General features: G+C 42.7%; 1 protein-coding gene across 11 annotated transcripts in view; it reads left to right on the top strand.

Annotated features, from left to right (window-relative positions):
• The first annotated feature begins 11258 nt into the window (after window positions 1-11258).
• Window positions 11259-15843, top strand: part of ATXN10 (ataxin 10) — a 338097-nt gene continuing 333512 nt past the window's right edge. For 6 of the 11 annotated variants that reach the window (XR_012155473.2, XR_012155474.2, XR_012155470.2 and 3 more), the window contains exon 1: window positions 11260-11463. Coding sequence is in view for 6 of the 11 variants with exons in the window: in XM_073315943.2 (XP_073172044.1) it covers window positions 11309-11463 (155 nt within the window). In the remaining 5 variants the exon portion in view is untranslated. Of the gene's footprint in view, window positions 11464-15843 lie in introns of all 11 variants that reach the window. The other 5 variants (XR_012155466.2, XR_012155465.1, XM_073315935.1 and 2 more) reach the window with 3 other exon arrangements.

Below are 15843 nucleotides of genomic sequence, written 5' to 3'. Positions count from 1 at the left end.
AGAAAGGAGATAGAAAAAGTTGCTTCCTTTAGTATCTATCTACTGATAAAATCATAAGTTAAGTTGTCCTGTTCAATATGCAAAAGGAGCTGCAAGGAGTTGATGCAAGTAATGGAAGTATCTGAGTACCAGCAAAACTTTCTCACAAGTAATAGCTACTTTTTGATAAAAGGTGAAGGTTCACCGAGATTTAGTTTAAATCAAAGTTATGAATTCAGCAGAATTGTGAATTGTATTTGTAGCCTGTCTATGCAGAATGCGCCTGATTTAATCTGCATTTGATTGTTATTAAAGTCAAATGGCTGGGTTTTTTTTTTTTTTTAAACAATACATCTGCATCACTAAGCTTGTAAAAAAACCTTCACTCTGGTAATGTGATTCTGTGAAAAATAATACCAAATAGGAATAGATTCAAAGCTTCCCTTCAGAGGTATAATTAGCTGAACTTTGTGGCATGCCTTTACATATCAGTTGAAAAAGTATCTTTCCTTTGTTCAGGTCTCTGTGGATGATAGCAGTTTCTTGGTGGTTTCCTTGTTTAGTAAATGAAAAGCCCTGAATATGCCGATTAAATCCCAAATACACTGTGAAGCCCAGTGCCGACTGAATTCTCCATATCTTCTGAGGAAGTTATTTTTACTCTGATTCTAGTACTTGTTTCTTCTTTAGTAAGCTTCTTGTAAAAATCAAACACCTACTAGTCCTAATAAAATAAATGACTTTACACTTATATGGATTTTGTTGTTCATAATGCTATACCAAAATTAACTAACTGATTCTCATTGAGTCTCTGTGAGTAAGCATTTAAATGGTGCCTGCAGATGAGGAAACTGACACACAAATCATGTGTCTGATTTAGGAGAGTTGGGAATTGAACCCATTAGTTCCTAGCTCTTAATCTGTTGATTACTTTAGTAAATATTTTTAGGTGTAATTTCATGTTATTTTGTGTTGATAACTGGTAATGATATTTTAAGTAACATTTCTTAAAGCAATATGGGACTAATTTTCAGAAATGTTCCAAACATTAATCCCAATATGTTATTGTTTAGGTGTTAGTTAAATTTTAGTGTAGGATAAATGGAAATTATGCTGATCTTACCATTTTATGTGATTGTATTTTTAACTTTTATGACAAAGGGCCATACAATAAACTTCTTTTTAAGCTATGTAAATTGAAATTAACAAATGAACTGTGTATAATTATTTACTTTGTAAGACTGTAAAATTCAGACTTTTTACTCAGTTCTGAAGACTATTGTTTTACCTCCACCAGATGTCAGTCTGTAGACAGATCTTGTGTGAGGTGGTTATTGGTGAATTAATCAGAAATTGTTAGTCCATTTCATAGCTCTGTTCTAATTTTTCACCTACCATCAGTAGAATAACCCACAAATAGGAGATGTTCTGAGTCACGGCACTGCTCTCTCTTGTTCTCTGATCTTTTATCCCTCTTTTCTCCTTTTAGTAAAATTTTTAGCATTGATAATTTTCATCGATGCCGCTAGATGTTTTCTTTCCTAGGGCATTTTTCTCCGAAAAATATTTCTTTCCAGGGCAAGTTCGATATCTAAAGTATGTCTAGCTATTGTTGCAATAACCAAACAGATTGGCAGATTTAGGAACTGCAGTAAATTCTCAAACCAGAAGGATCTATCTGATACTGGGAAGCATCACAAGGAGGAGGATATGGATTTGTGTACATATATGTTGGCATCCAAGGATCTCTAACATTGTCACTCAAGCAATTTATTCCTTCTTTTATTTATTTTTAAAGCAATCACCCACACCTTGTCTCCTTCAAATCCCTTCTCAAAAGTCATATTTTCCCACAATTCCTCAAACAATACTCTAATTGCCTCTAAACATGTTTTAAAAAGTAATTATTAAACAACAGTTAGGAACTAACAAGTGTAGTTGTGATAATCAGGATCCAAACACCTCAAGGAGTATGAACCCCAAAGAATAAGCAATTGAATCCACTGCTTATATGCAATTTATTGTGCATAAACATATGTCAAGTGAGGCCTTTTATAAAAGTGCGTAATGTTCTCAACTTGATGGTCATTAGGAGATATGTATATGATTATGAATGTATATGTGTGTAATACACTATAATTGTAACCAGAATGCAACTCCAGCACCACCTCTCGGTCCTGTGGGGCAGCAGTTAAACAGGGAGGGGCACTTCCCAGGTTAGTTGTTTACACGATACTTAGTCCAAGAACCTAGTATTGTACAACCTAGGGAAAGAGAATGGTGAACCATTAAAGTTAATGGAAAAGTACTGAAACTGAAAAGAAAATCCCAGTCTTGGAAATCTAAAGAAGGATGGCGTTTCTCCCTATCTGTGTAACTATGAATAAGGTTAAGATTTTGACACGGTTATTTATAGTAAAAATCACAGACAGGTCGCGGGCAATAAACAAAAAATCATGGATGCTCACTATCTGTCTGTGACTTTTACTAAAAACAATGGGGAGGGCTGATGGGGGATGGGGACGACTGAAGCCTGAGCCCCACTGTGGGAGGCGGGGGGTCCCCCAGCCCTAGGCCACAGCAGGTAGCGAGAGCTCCTCCACTCCTGGGGCTGCAGTGGGGGTCCCGTGCTGGGGCTTCTCCCGCCCTGTCTGGCGCTTCTGCCAGAGAGCAGGGTTGGGTGTGGGGCTCCCCTATTGCCCCCCGTACACTCCTCCTTCCATCCCCATTACTCGCTGTTATCTCCTGAGCACTGATCTCATTTTATGGGCAATTTAAACTGTGAGCTCTTTGCGGGAGGGGCAACATTCTTCCTCCCTTTGTAAAGTGCCATGCACATTTCTGATGTTATGGACAAATGTGACATAATATTAATATAGGCACATGTACATCCTTAAACTACACTAGCATCAACCTACAACATGAAGGGAAACAACACTTATTTTTCTTTTTAATTTAGAATCATGTGAACTTGTATAGAAAAAAAAATAATGGCATTAGCTTGGTATTGGACTGAACATAAAAAAACCAAACAAACAGACACACCTAGCATGTGGCAGCTGCCATTTCTCAGGACAGAGAGCAAAGTGGTTTGTTCCTATACCAACCTACTCCCCTCTGCTCCCTTCTCACTATTGTGTCCACACCCACAAGCAGGTTACATACCACACTTCTCACAGCTCCTGCTAGGCTGAAAAAATTCTCCTGCTACCTGAATTTGAATCCTAGCTTTCACCCTTTCTCTGTCCCGTGTACATCCCAACAGCCAGCCTGTCTCCTGCCATACAAACACACCATACCCAAAGCAGTCCTGCTTTCTCTCTCTCTCACACAGCAGTCACCACTCTACCCACACAGTGCAATCCCTCTGCTCCCTCTTTTTTCCTACTACTCACACACCCCAAAACAGCTCCACAGCATGCCACTACTTTCTAGCAGCCTCTCCATCTCTTGACATGCCACAGAACCCTCCCCCGCCTCCCAATACATATACACATAGTACAGAGAAAGCAAAAAAGAGAGGCTATTTATTGGGACATGTATGCAGTGAGATGTATGTCATGTGTTGTAGAGAAAAGGAGAATTGCTGTGGCAGTCAGTCTATGTTCTGGGGATTAAACCCCAAACACAGCATGAAGTTCTATTCCCAGGCAGATGCTGAGTGTGGAGCTGATCCTGCACCATAGATGTCAATGGGAGTTTTTCATTTGAGGCAGGATCAAGCGCTATATATGTGAAGCCCTTTGCTGACTGGATTCTCCATGTAAGGGGATAAATCTCTAAACGTAATGAAGTCCCATCCTGGCCATCAATCTCTGACAGTGAGCTGAGGCTTCGGTCTTGGTTACATTTTGGCAACACCTAAATAGCCAATAAAATATGATTGAATTGGAAGAGAGGCGTCGTTCTTATGTGAAAGAGGGCTGGGGAAAAGAGGAGAGAAAGAGACCAGGGTTAGGCTTGTTAGACTCCAAGAGGAAGTCAGTTAGGATTCAAGTTCAAGCAGCCCAAGAGAGATTTTCAGCTTGGGTGGGGGGAGAGGCAGTAGCTGTGAAATGTATGGAATGTAACCTGCAGGGAGAACAATGTGAAGTGGGAGTTAGGGTGTGAGGGAAAAGCGGTAAGACACCATCAGCTTTGCTCTGTCCTGCAAGTTGGCCATTGCCAAGCTAAAAGGGAAAACTACACACAGTCATAGAAATGATTAATCTTCCATTGGCATTTCCTAGCAGATATGTGTCATTTTAAAAATCAGAATGCTATAAAGCCAAGTTCAGAGGTGTCGTGCAAGGAGATAGACTCTCAGGGTTGGAAGGGACCTCAGGAGGTCATCTAGTCCATGACTCACTTCCTATTGCTTAGACTCCCTTACATTCCAAATCCTTTAGACCTACTTACACTCACTCTGCTGATGTGTAAGGGAGTCTAAATTTACATCTTCCAGCTTCCCAATGTGTAAGTTTAGGCCTGCTTTAACTTTACATTTTTACAGCCTCCTGTATTTTGCTTTTCTTGTTCTAAATTAAAATCTAAAACTTCATTTTTATAATAAATATAACATACATAACAACAATGCAAAATCCCCCAAACATGAAACTAACAAAACTCTGTCAACTGTCATCCTGACCAATTTGCTTCTGTGCTGTGTCCCTTTCACTCCAAATGTCTGTCTTGTCTTTTTAGATAAGCTCTTTGCGTCAAGGACTATGTCCGTCTATAAGTTGGTGTAATGGCCCAACATAATTAATAAATTCCATACAAAAAATTGGTTAAAGAACATTGTTAAGGTTGGAACATCAGCAGTCAAAAGTTAGGAAATGCTTCATTCACTGTGGAAGTTCGAAGGTGTGTAGCAAATGAGGTGGAGTAAACTGCAATGGCTCCGAACCTGATACATATAGCAGCACAGAGAATTTCATCCTTTGATTTCTTTGCAATACCACTTGTTTCCATGACAATTTGGTATTGCTTCAATCACCTCCCCCAGTTCTCTGCTAGGTTCCCTTCCAGTCAGACGGACACAAGGGGCTTCATTTGCTACCTTTTGGTGAAAGGAATTGTTTGCTTCTGTCACCGCGTAACAAGAGTGTGACACACATGAATGGAGTAAGAAACAAAACCTTAATTTCCTAGGCCCAGTCACATGACCTGAGGCAAGGGCTAAAGCCAAATATCCTTGTCACTCATTGGGTCAGTATCCCGTCTCCAAGAGTTACTAATAGGTTCGGCAGACTACAATGTCTATGTTGCCTCTCTGTTATTGTAAATTATTTACATCAGATATAATCATAAAGCAGAGGTTATAGAAAGAAGTCTCCAGTTTCACAGTTAGGTGAAGACAATTACAATAATCAAGCCTACAGGTTATAAACACTAACATTATTGTGGCTAAATCCACATCTGACAGGAGAGGACACCATCTTCTCACCAAGCATAGATTGGAAAAAAGGCATTTTTCATTGTTCTGGCAATTTGGGTATTCAGAAGCAATGAAATTACAAGGCAGCAAATTTAAAACTCATAAAAGGATCACACAATTAGCCTGTGAAACTCACTGCTACAAGGTATCACTGAGCCTAAGAGTATAGCAAGATTCAAAAAAGAATTGGATAGTTACATGCATAACAAGAATTTCAAGTTAGCATAAGCCAACCTGTAAACTAATGAAGGTTATGAAGAAAGTACCTCTGTCTGTGTGCAAGTTATTCCAAAACTGTGTACTGCAATGATTCGTGCACCTTCCTGTGAAGTAGCTGGTGTTGGCTACTGTCCGACATAGGGTACTCAATTAGATGGACCTGGGATCTGATTCATGACAACTGTTCCACCTGTTTTGAGATTCCATTCCAATTCAAAGAAACAAACAAAAGTTTCTAGCTCTTTCAGAGATAAAAATAGCCTTTGAAATGTACTTCGATGTGTCGGCTTGTCAGTTTGCCACAGGAACTGTTGTAAAAAATCATGCGGGTTTGTGAAATGTTAGGCCATCTTGTCCAGTTATTTAATTTAATCAATATCATCTGATAGTTCTTATTTATCTAACTAATTTCCAATTGATATTTGTACAAATCTTATTGTTTATGTGTAACCTTCAAGCACTATTTTTTGATACATGCCCCAGTAACATGTCTAGGCTGGCTTCAACCCTTGTGATTGACAATCATTAAAAACAAAAGGGTCACTGATGGATATTAATGCAGGAGGAAGAGAAGTTTACCTTTAGCCTCGCTCAGAAGGGATGACAATTGAATTTGTTTCTAAAGGAAAAGGCAGTATGTCTGTAAGCAGCGTCTGAATGAATGCTTCCCTGACAGCTAGCTGGGAGGGGGAGAAACTGTTTATGTAAATACGGTTTGCTCCCGCTCTGCTTACATATTCAGCAGATACAGTGGTGTCAAAGTGATCAACTTTGGCCGGTGTTGGGTACAAATCACCTTAGTACTGAATGCAGGGGTAGTGTTGTAATTACAATGTTGTAATTACAGGGAGTCCTCTGACTTACAACACAATTTGTTCCCCAGAATTGCACTGTAAGTCGAAATGTTGTAAGTTGAAACCACTTTTCCCATAGGAATCAATAATATGAAGGGGGGATTGGTTCCTGAACCAAGGCTTGATACCCTATTTTCACCACAATAACCCAGATTTTTGTACTGAATGAATTATAGATGACTAATGTTGCAACATCAATGTATTTATTTGCAAATTGGATACTATTAATTTAGGCTTAAATAGAGACTTGGAGTGGCTAAGTCATTATGCAAGGTAGCCTGTTTCCTCTTGTTTTTTCCTACCCCCCCCCAGATGTTCTGGTTTAACTTGGATTTAAACTTGAAGAGTGGTCAGTTTGGATGAGCTATTACCAGCAGGAGAGTGAGTTTGTGTGTGTATGGGGGTGGGGGGGATGTGAGAAAACCTGCATTTGTGCAGGAAATAGCCCAACTTGATTGTCATGCACATTGTGTAAAGAGTTGTCACTTTGGATGGGCTATCACCAGCAGGAGAGTGAATTTGTGGGGGGGGTGGAGGGTGAGAAAACCTGGATTTGTGCTGGAAATGGCCCACCTGATGATCACTTTAGATAAGCTATTACCAGCAGGACAGTGGGGTGGGAGGAGGTATTGGTTCATATTCTCTGTGTATATATAAAGTCTGCTGCAGTTTCCACGATATGCATCTGATGAAGTGAGCTGTAGCTCACGAAAGCTTATGCTCTAATAAATTGGTTAGTCTCTAAGGTGCCACAAGTACTCCTTTTCTTTTTGCGAATACAGACTAACACGGCTGTTACTCTGAAACAATGTATTTACTGTATATTGTATTTTGTAAACAGCATTCAAATAAACATATAAACTCGCTGCTCAGAATGCCAGCAACACAGCCTCCGAAAGCCAGTGAGAACTGTACACATGCTAAGGCTCAGCCAATCACTGTTCAGGCTTTCTGATTGGCTGAACTCGGGGCTGGGAGCCAATCAACAACAAGCAGCAACCCTACCCAGCAACAAGCTACCTTGCTGCCTCGAAGCCAATCAGAAGCTACCCTTTCCAAATCCATACCAGTATAACGCAGCCAGGAAGTGATTTCAAGCGAACTTTATGCAAATCAAGCATCGTGAGGGCGAAACAAGCATCGCAGGGGCGAAACGGTCAGTCAATTGAAAAGCATCATAAGTGGTGTCCAATGAAAGTTGGGCATCATATGTTCGAGGACTCCCTGTATTGTAGGAATACAGGAAAGCAGGACTGTGCTTAACCTGTCCCAAATGAGGGGGCCACCCTCACTTGAAAGAACGTCGTTAAGCCAGGAGCTCGAATGTCAGCGCCCTGTGAAAGTAAGAGGATCCCAGCCAGGAAGCTGCATACCCTCATCAAGGATTCTCGCTAGACTAGTTTAACCTGTTCCTCCCCACTGCTCAAAGAATAGAGATAAATAAGCTTCATTAGGAGCCTCTTTGTTACGTTAACTGCCCAATAAGAGCTGAAATCAGTAGTGGTAGGACTGTGTTTCTGCCCTGCCTGCTAAAAGATAAAAATCACTGAGAGCTTAAACTTACTTGAGATGAGGCAGTGTTTCTGCCCAGCCTGCAAAGAGCTAAAAATTACTAAGACACTGATGTCTCAGAAGAGAGGCAGGTGGCAGCAGAAGGCGACTGACAGTCAGCTGGTGAATGAGTGGCTGGTGTGGCAGAGAGGCATGATGAGCAGCTAGCAGGGCGGCTACTGGAGAGGTGATGTCAGCAGACGGCCAGCGGAAGCAGTGAGCTGGTGGCCGGCAGGAGTGAGCGGTCATTAGGGTGGTTGGCAGAAAGGGGTGGCGAGTGCCTGAACAGTGGAGTGAGTAAGATACCTCTTTACCCCACCCAGCAGGGGAGGTGAACTCTGCAGATGTACCTCTGAACTCTGGGTCTGCACTGACCAAGGACAGCAACTGTGAGTGGGATGCAGAGAAGGGTCAGGCATGTGAAAGGAACTTTTGGATTGCTTGTCTTAAGAACCTGAGGGGAAAAGAACACTGCACAACTTACTTGGTAGTGGGTCTTTTACTCATGGTTTATGTTTATGAACCCTGTTTGCAGTGTTTTCCCAAACTAATGCCAAGTTACTTCCTTCCTTTTATGAAAAGTTTCTTTTCTACACTCAGACTCTGTGCTTGCGAGAGGGGAAGTATTGCCTCTCAGAGGCGCCCATGGGTGGTGTGTAATTTTCACAGGGGGCTTGAGCTGGTTCTGTGCTATATCGATGGAAAGGAACCCCTACTTATTGAACCTGGCCCTGGTTGCTGCTGGCTCCAGCTGGCAGAAGGGTTGCATGTTTGTAAAAGTAAAACCTATTCAAATGGTAATTGTGTATTGATTAGAGGTGTGTTGTTCCCAATCCTAACTGACTTTTGACCTTACTAAATGTATGGACCCTACAGCTTCTCCAATTACAGTGGACATCTGAGCCGTATAGAGATACTTTGTGGATCATGTGAACTGGGATTAGAGACAGCTGTGGAACTGTTCATCACCCAAAGACTTCTCTGGCAAAAGATTTAAAACTATGTTTGGGAATTTAAGCTTAATATTAGCCTAGCAATGCTTTCTGTAGTATTTAGATAAGAATATGTCTTTTAATCCATACCTATTCTCCCTATTTTTGTAAATTTACCAATTGTTTTAATTTTTTTTTTAGACATACTGAAATGACTCTCAGAATTGTTAGTTAGGTCATTTGCAGACAGACATCTCTGAAAGAAAGACTGAACAGAGCCAAGGGTAGGTAAAGATTGGAGCACATGATCTACGGAACAAAGAGGGCTGTTATCTATCTTCTCACAGTGTCATAGGACTGAGCTGAGGGCCTCCATTGGGCCAAGACAGAGGAGTGAACGGAAAGGTACTCAGTTTGGTTACTTCTTCATGGTGACTTTTGGGAAGAACCTGTCCTTCCAGCTGTGCCCTGGCCTTTATTCCCCACTGCTATTTGCTGAAAGAGTTTCTACCTTGAGTTCTCATTTCTGGCAGCTGGTGTCTCTGCATCTCTTGTCCCCCACAAACACACACACTACAGTGTGAGAAGGGACAGGTGATAGCAGACTCTGCTTCCCTCAGATCCCTGCTCTTGCATTCAGCATCTCCCCTTAGCAGTGGAACTGGGAGTTTATTGCCAGTGGTGGTAGTAATTTTGGAAGCACTAGTGTGGAGAGGGCTGTGTGTGACTACGGGTGATTTAAGTACAGTGACATCTAACATTGACCAGAGCATGCTCAATAAGATATGCTTTATCTGGCACTGATGTCTTGTGTTTCCAGTGCTTCCAACATTGCTGCTACTTGCTGAGCTGAAGTGGTGGCAGCAATGGCGAGAAATCTGAGGCAAAAAAACCTAGCATAAAGCCAGGGTATGCTTTACCTCTGGATGGGGAACCTTCACCTCTACTGCTGCTAGAAGGGTTATGCACTGGTATTCACACTCCTCCCAACCTCAGTGGCCCGTCTTCAAACTTGTTGGTGGAGGAAATGAAAAAAGGAAAAGTCACAGTGCTCAAGGGAAAAAAAGACAGAAAATCAGAGAATCTGTAACCCCCATGACATACTCATCTTCCTACTGATTGCAGAAGACATAAATGTTCAAGATTTACACATACAACTGAATAGGAGAAAGGCAACAACAGCTACATCCCACTAATCAAAATCCTTCAATTAGGCTTGGCAGAATTTAATTTTTTTTTATAATTTCGATGGCTACTATCAATGTTTATTTTTAAGCATTTTTTTCTATTTTTATCAATTTAAATGTTCATAGCTGTGGGAAAATATGGGGTGGTCAGACAATGGGGGATCAGAAAATAATTATTTAATGACAGTAGGCATTGAGAGTCAAAAAGTTAAAGCTTTATAGTCATTTAAACACACATTGTGAACATCACATGTTAAAAAATACAAGTAAATATCCTTACGTCAAACTCTAATAAGCTCTCAAGCAGCATTTTTATTATTTTGTCTACCTGTAAATTTCCATTATTACTGATGGAAATATTTTTGTCCGTTTCTGTGTGTATGGTGAAATCAATAAAAACAGAATCCATCCAAACGTACCCTTAAGATAGGCTGCATGGTAGCAGGACTTTGCTTGAAGCAACAAATCTCCCTCTATTATATTTGGTGATGGAAACTTAATTGCACATTCCCTGAGTTTGGGTTTTTGTTTTACTTCCAACAATTTCATTTAAAATGACTATATGTCTCTTACATACCCACCTACAGGTGGGGACTGTCCACAAATTATGTAACACCTTTTTGTGAGTTTCAAGACCTTTGTAATACTTTATAACACTGAGACAAACATTCTGTCATGCAAAATTAAGGACCCATCCATCCAATAATGCATTACGTAACGTATGGACAGCCCTTATGTACAGTTATCTGGACCATGCCCACAGGTATCACACGCAGCTGCACATATACAGTCACACATGTGCACACACTCCCATGCACATCACACGTAGCTACACGCCTGCATAGACCGATACCTGCGCACACAGGCATCCCCACGGCTTGCATACAGCCTCACGGGATGTTTCCCTGAGCCTTGGGGCGTGCCAGGGGTCCGGCGGGTTTGAAAATCTGGCCTGGAGCTCCACGCTGGGCGGCTCCGGCTGAACTCAACCCCTGGCGCTCACCCCGACCTCCGCACCCCCGTACACGTGCCCGCCCGCATCTCTCGCACACCTCCGCAGCGCTCACACAGCGGCCCCCGCCCCCGCGCCGCGCCGCGCACAGCACCCCGGCCTGCCCACGCACGGCGGGCCGAGCGGCAGGGGGCGGAGCGGGGCAGAGGCGCACGATGGCGGCGGCCGGGCCCGAGGCGGCGCTGCGCGCTCTGGGCCCGCGGCTGGGACTCGCCGCCCGGGCGGAGCGGCTCTCCGAGGCCTCGTCGGCCCCCGGCCGCCTGGAGACCGTGCGGCGGCTGACGGGCCTGTTCCGGGAGGCGCGGCCCAGGTAGCGGGGAGGAGGGGCCCCGCGGGGGCCACGTGGGGCCGGGGTGTGTGTGTGTGTGTGTGTGTGTGTGTGTGTGTGTGTGGGGGGGGGGGGGGGGGGTCAGCGCGGCGCGGAGGTGGAGACGGAGACGGGGTGTACGTGTGTGGGTCGTGTGGGTGCGCGTGTGGTGGGGGTGTAAGGACGTGTGTGGACGTTTCGTTTACCGGTGGTATGGGGCTGTACTGGGGGGTGTGTGTACTGGGGGGGGGCGTCGTCGTCATGGGTGTGTGTGTACACGTGTATTGGGGTGTACGGCTCTGTGTGTACGTGTACTAAGGTGTGTGCAAGGAGGAGAGATGGAGTAGACCTTGGGCCTGTGCCTGGTTGGGGGTCTGTGTGTGTGTGTTGCATGTGGGGAGCTGGTCTGTTCCTGGCCACAGGGGTGTGAGGGACTGGGGCAGTGCAGTGTCTGTTTGAGCTCTCTGTGCGTAGGGGGACTGGGAGTAGTGGTGAGGCTGTAAGGAGGCAGAGGGGTCCCTGCCTAATTTTCAAGATTAGTTTAAATTACATCCCTGCTCTTTTCAGGTAGCCGCAGGCTAGTGATAACCCTGTCAGTGATGTTTGGTTTCAGGGCTTTCTTGTTCCCCATTGAAGGGGGTGCTTTGAAATCGTGTAACTTAAAAACCAAGTCTGCATGCCAGGCTATAAAGCTTACAACAGCTGTTGTAGTTCTTAAACTCTCGTCTTCATTGTGCCTTGCTTACCAGTGTCTGGGTGGGTCACAAGTGGGTCTGGGGAAAACAGGACCAGACATATACTGGTGCCCCCTTGCAGGTGCTCTTGCAGCCCTATCTTCTTTAATATTCTACAGCAGTCATCTGTTTCCTGGTCACTTGGAATGATCTGGGAAATGAAGATGGGCCTTTCCTTCTTTTGCTAGGCCCCTGGCTAATGAAGCAGACAGGTGGCCTGTGAGCCATCACTTATGGTTTGGGGTCTGATAGGTAAGGGAAATATAGTTTCCCCCTACCTGTACTCTCTGCTCTGTGTATAGATCCTGGGAGTGTCCCTGCTTCCATACCAGAGCATGGGGAGCAGGTGAGGGAGAGTACCCTTCTCTGCCTGCACTTGTCTCTGTTCCCTGCATGTGCCTCTGGTTCAGGGAGACATTAACAACTGCATAAGCTTTCGTGAGCTACAGCTCACGAAAGCTTATGCTCTAATAAATTGGTTAGTCTCTAAGGTGCCACAAGTACTCCTTTTCTTTTTGTGAATACAGACTAACACGGCTGTTACTCTGAAACCTGTCATTAACAACTGCTTCTTTCTCCCCGGGGACTAGCTTCATTACTATTAGGCCTTGCCTAAGTGAGATTTTAGCCACTGGTGCAGACCACTACTGTCGACACAGCTTACACCAGAGCAGCACAGGTGTGAAATGGGTAAGCTGTAGCAGTGCAAATTGTCTGTGCTAGTGGTTTGCATCAGTTCTGCAACGTTAGTAGCTAAAATCCAAATGTAGACACGGCCTTTGAGTGGGTGGCCAGGGCATGTTTGTTACAGTCCAGAATGATGGTATGCCAGTGCAAAGAAAGATTAGAAAATGAAACTGACAATTGTTGTAGAAATTAAACAAAGCTCTGCTGAAAGTAAACAAATGGGAAAAAGACATCTCTTCATTTTATTATCTTAAATGTTACACAAAGCATGTAGTTATTAAAGAAAACTCAGACAGAGTTGTGATTATTTTTATTATAGTTTTCATGTAAGTGGACCCATATGAGCAGGTTGTTGCACTGATGTGGAGCTGCATTGGCTTCAGTGGCTCTGTTTAGGTGCAAGCGTTGACCCAGGTGGATGCAGTTACAGGATTAGGAGGAACACTAGCTTGTAACTCGTATGTCGAAGATAAAACAAGGTAGGTTATTTGTATGTTTGTGTTAAAAATCTAACACATCTACATGTTGTTTTTTAAATTCATATTCTTGAGCCTATATGTTCAAATTCTACTTCCCCTAACCTGGGGTATGTCTATGTTTTGAGCGGGGGTGTACTTCCAAAGTGGAGGGAGCATATGCATGCTAGCTTGATATAAGTTAGCAAACTAAAAATAGTTAGGTTAGCTAGTCCTGCCCATTCACACCACAATGGCTACACTATTTTTAGTGTGCTAGTGGGATCAGAACTAGTGAGCTGGGAATTGTTTTCAGTTCAAATGTGAACATGCCCCATGTGGCATTGTGAGGTAGTGTATGTCTACAGTTTATGTTTTTGTTTGTGTTTTTTTCAAGGCTAATATTGCTAGTTAAATCCTTCTTTAGTTTTTTATCTGGTCTTATGCTTAGGACACTGAAACAGGGCTCAAGATCCAGGTTTGATTCCCTGCTGGTCACAGCTGCTTTGTGTGACCGTAGGCAACGTTCACAATTTGTCTCATCTGCCTGTGTTTAAATACTGCTGTTTGGGAACTTATTGAAGTAGGGCTGGACAAATAACAGATTGTTTGGTTTGATGGCAATTCTGAAAAACTGAGAAAAACAATCATTTTGGGTCAAACAAAGCATTTCATTTTTTTGAGCATTTTTAAACAGTTTTGAATTTTTAAAATAAAATTGAAGGAGATTTAGAAAAAGTCATTGAACTAAAATCAAAATGTTTAGAAAATGTCAAAACAAAATATTTGGGGTTTTTTGCATGTTCTTTCATTTTTTCCCTAAATGACACATTTTGTGAATTTGAGTTAGTTTTGCCAAATTGTTCATTGTCAGCAAATCTGCATTTTTTGCTAGAAATATGTTTTAGACCGAAAACTTAGCCAAGGTATGCATCTAAGGATACGTATACACTAAAATGCGACAGTGGTGCGGCTGTAGCGGTGCACCTGTGCCACTGTAGTGCTTCAGTGTAGATATTACCTACACTGACAGGATGGGTTTTCCCGTCGGCGTAGGTAATCTACCTCCCAAAAGGTGGTAACTTGGTCACCAGAAAAATTCTTCCATTGACCTAGCACTTTCTACACGGGGGTTAGATTGGTATAGCTACATCTCTCAGGGGTGTGGATTTTTCACACCTCTGAGAGAAGTAGCAATATTGATTGTAAACAAGGGCTAAGTGATTAAACAAGGGGTATTGTAGTCAGGTGTCCTGCCACCAAAGTGTTATGCTCCCAGAGATCAGTAGTTGGGATCTTGAATCTGTCTAACTGCACTGTGGAGCTTGTGTAAATACTCACTGTACATAGATGTAAGTGTTCCTTTTGCAGTGTTCGCAGCTCAGCTCTTGTATGAGAACAGTCAATGATGTGTCTGTTCAAACTTCACCATCCCAGCCAAGTTACTTGCAAAAAGCAGTCAAATACAAATGATTGAAGCTTAATAAAAGTTTTAAAGGAACTCTGTACACTTAGAATAGGCAAAACCTTAAATTTTGTGAAAGCAAGCTCTTCTAAAACCAAAGGCCAACAGTAGTGGTTTTACAATTAAAAAAAAAGAAATTCAGTGAGACTGTTTGGTTGTTAAACAAATAAACGTTACCTTGCAGTGTTTTAAATGCAAACATTGCAACAGTAAGAACCAGAAAGTGAAAATAACTGTAACCAAATTGATTGCATCAATACCTGAATGGGGAGGAAGAGAAGCTACCTTTATTTGCATTGATATGCTTAGGATGAGTCAAGAGGGTGCTAGCTGTTCTCCATTATGTATTACTTGTTTTGTAGGTGGTGTTGTCTTGTCTCTGGCCGAAGGCTGGGCTTCTAGATGTGAAGGAAAGGGGAATAGCTAGATGATAAACATTCTAACAACATTGGTCGGTTCAGGCTCTGGGTGGGGGACCAATGACTTCTTTTCACTCTGGGTGAGGATGAGCGCCTAGTTTTCTGGGGTTTATTGGAGTGGTATAATAAATGCAACAACAGGTGGGGTTCTGGTTAGGGAATAGTCTGAATCAAAACCCTGGATCTGAACATCCTTCCCCCAAAATTCCATTGCCAAATTAAGAGGTCTGGATCTGAATTTTGTGACACAAGCGCATCTCTTTCTGCCCAAAGCTCATGTTTCTATGCTGCTTTACTTTTTCTCTGTTAATTGGGCCAGATCATAAGTCTTAGGCCATGTCTACAGTAGCACTTATGTTGGCAAAACTTTTGTCGCTCAGGGGTGTAAAAAAAATACTGCCATGAGCAATGTAAGTTTTGCCAGCATAAGCGCTCATGTGCACAATGCTATGTCAGCAGGAGATGCTCTCTTGCCAACATAGCTACCACTGCTCATTGATGCTGGTTTTCTTATGTCAATGGGCTCTGTCCTGTTGGCATAACATGGCTACATGAGCAATCTTACAGCGGCACAGCTATATTGGTACAGTGGAGAAAAGTTTAAAAAGATGAATCCAAAAGGT

This window comes from Lepidochelys kempii, chromosome 1 (assembly GCF_965140285.1).
Source record: "Lepidochelys kempii isolate rLepKem1 chromosome 1, rLepKem1.hap1, whole genome shotgun sequence".
Classification (NCBI taxonomy): domain Eukaryota; kingdom Metazoa; phylum Chordata; order Testudines; family Cheloniidae; genus Lepidochelys; species Lepidochelys kempii.
This window is presented reverse-complemented; position numbering and strand designations above follow the sequence as displayed.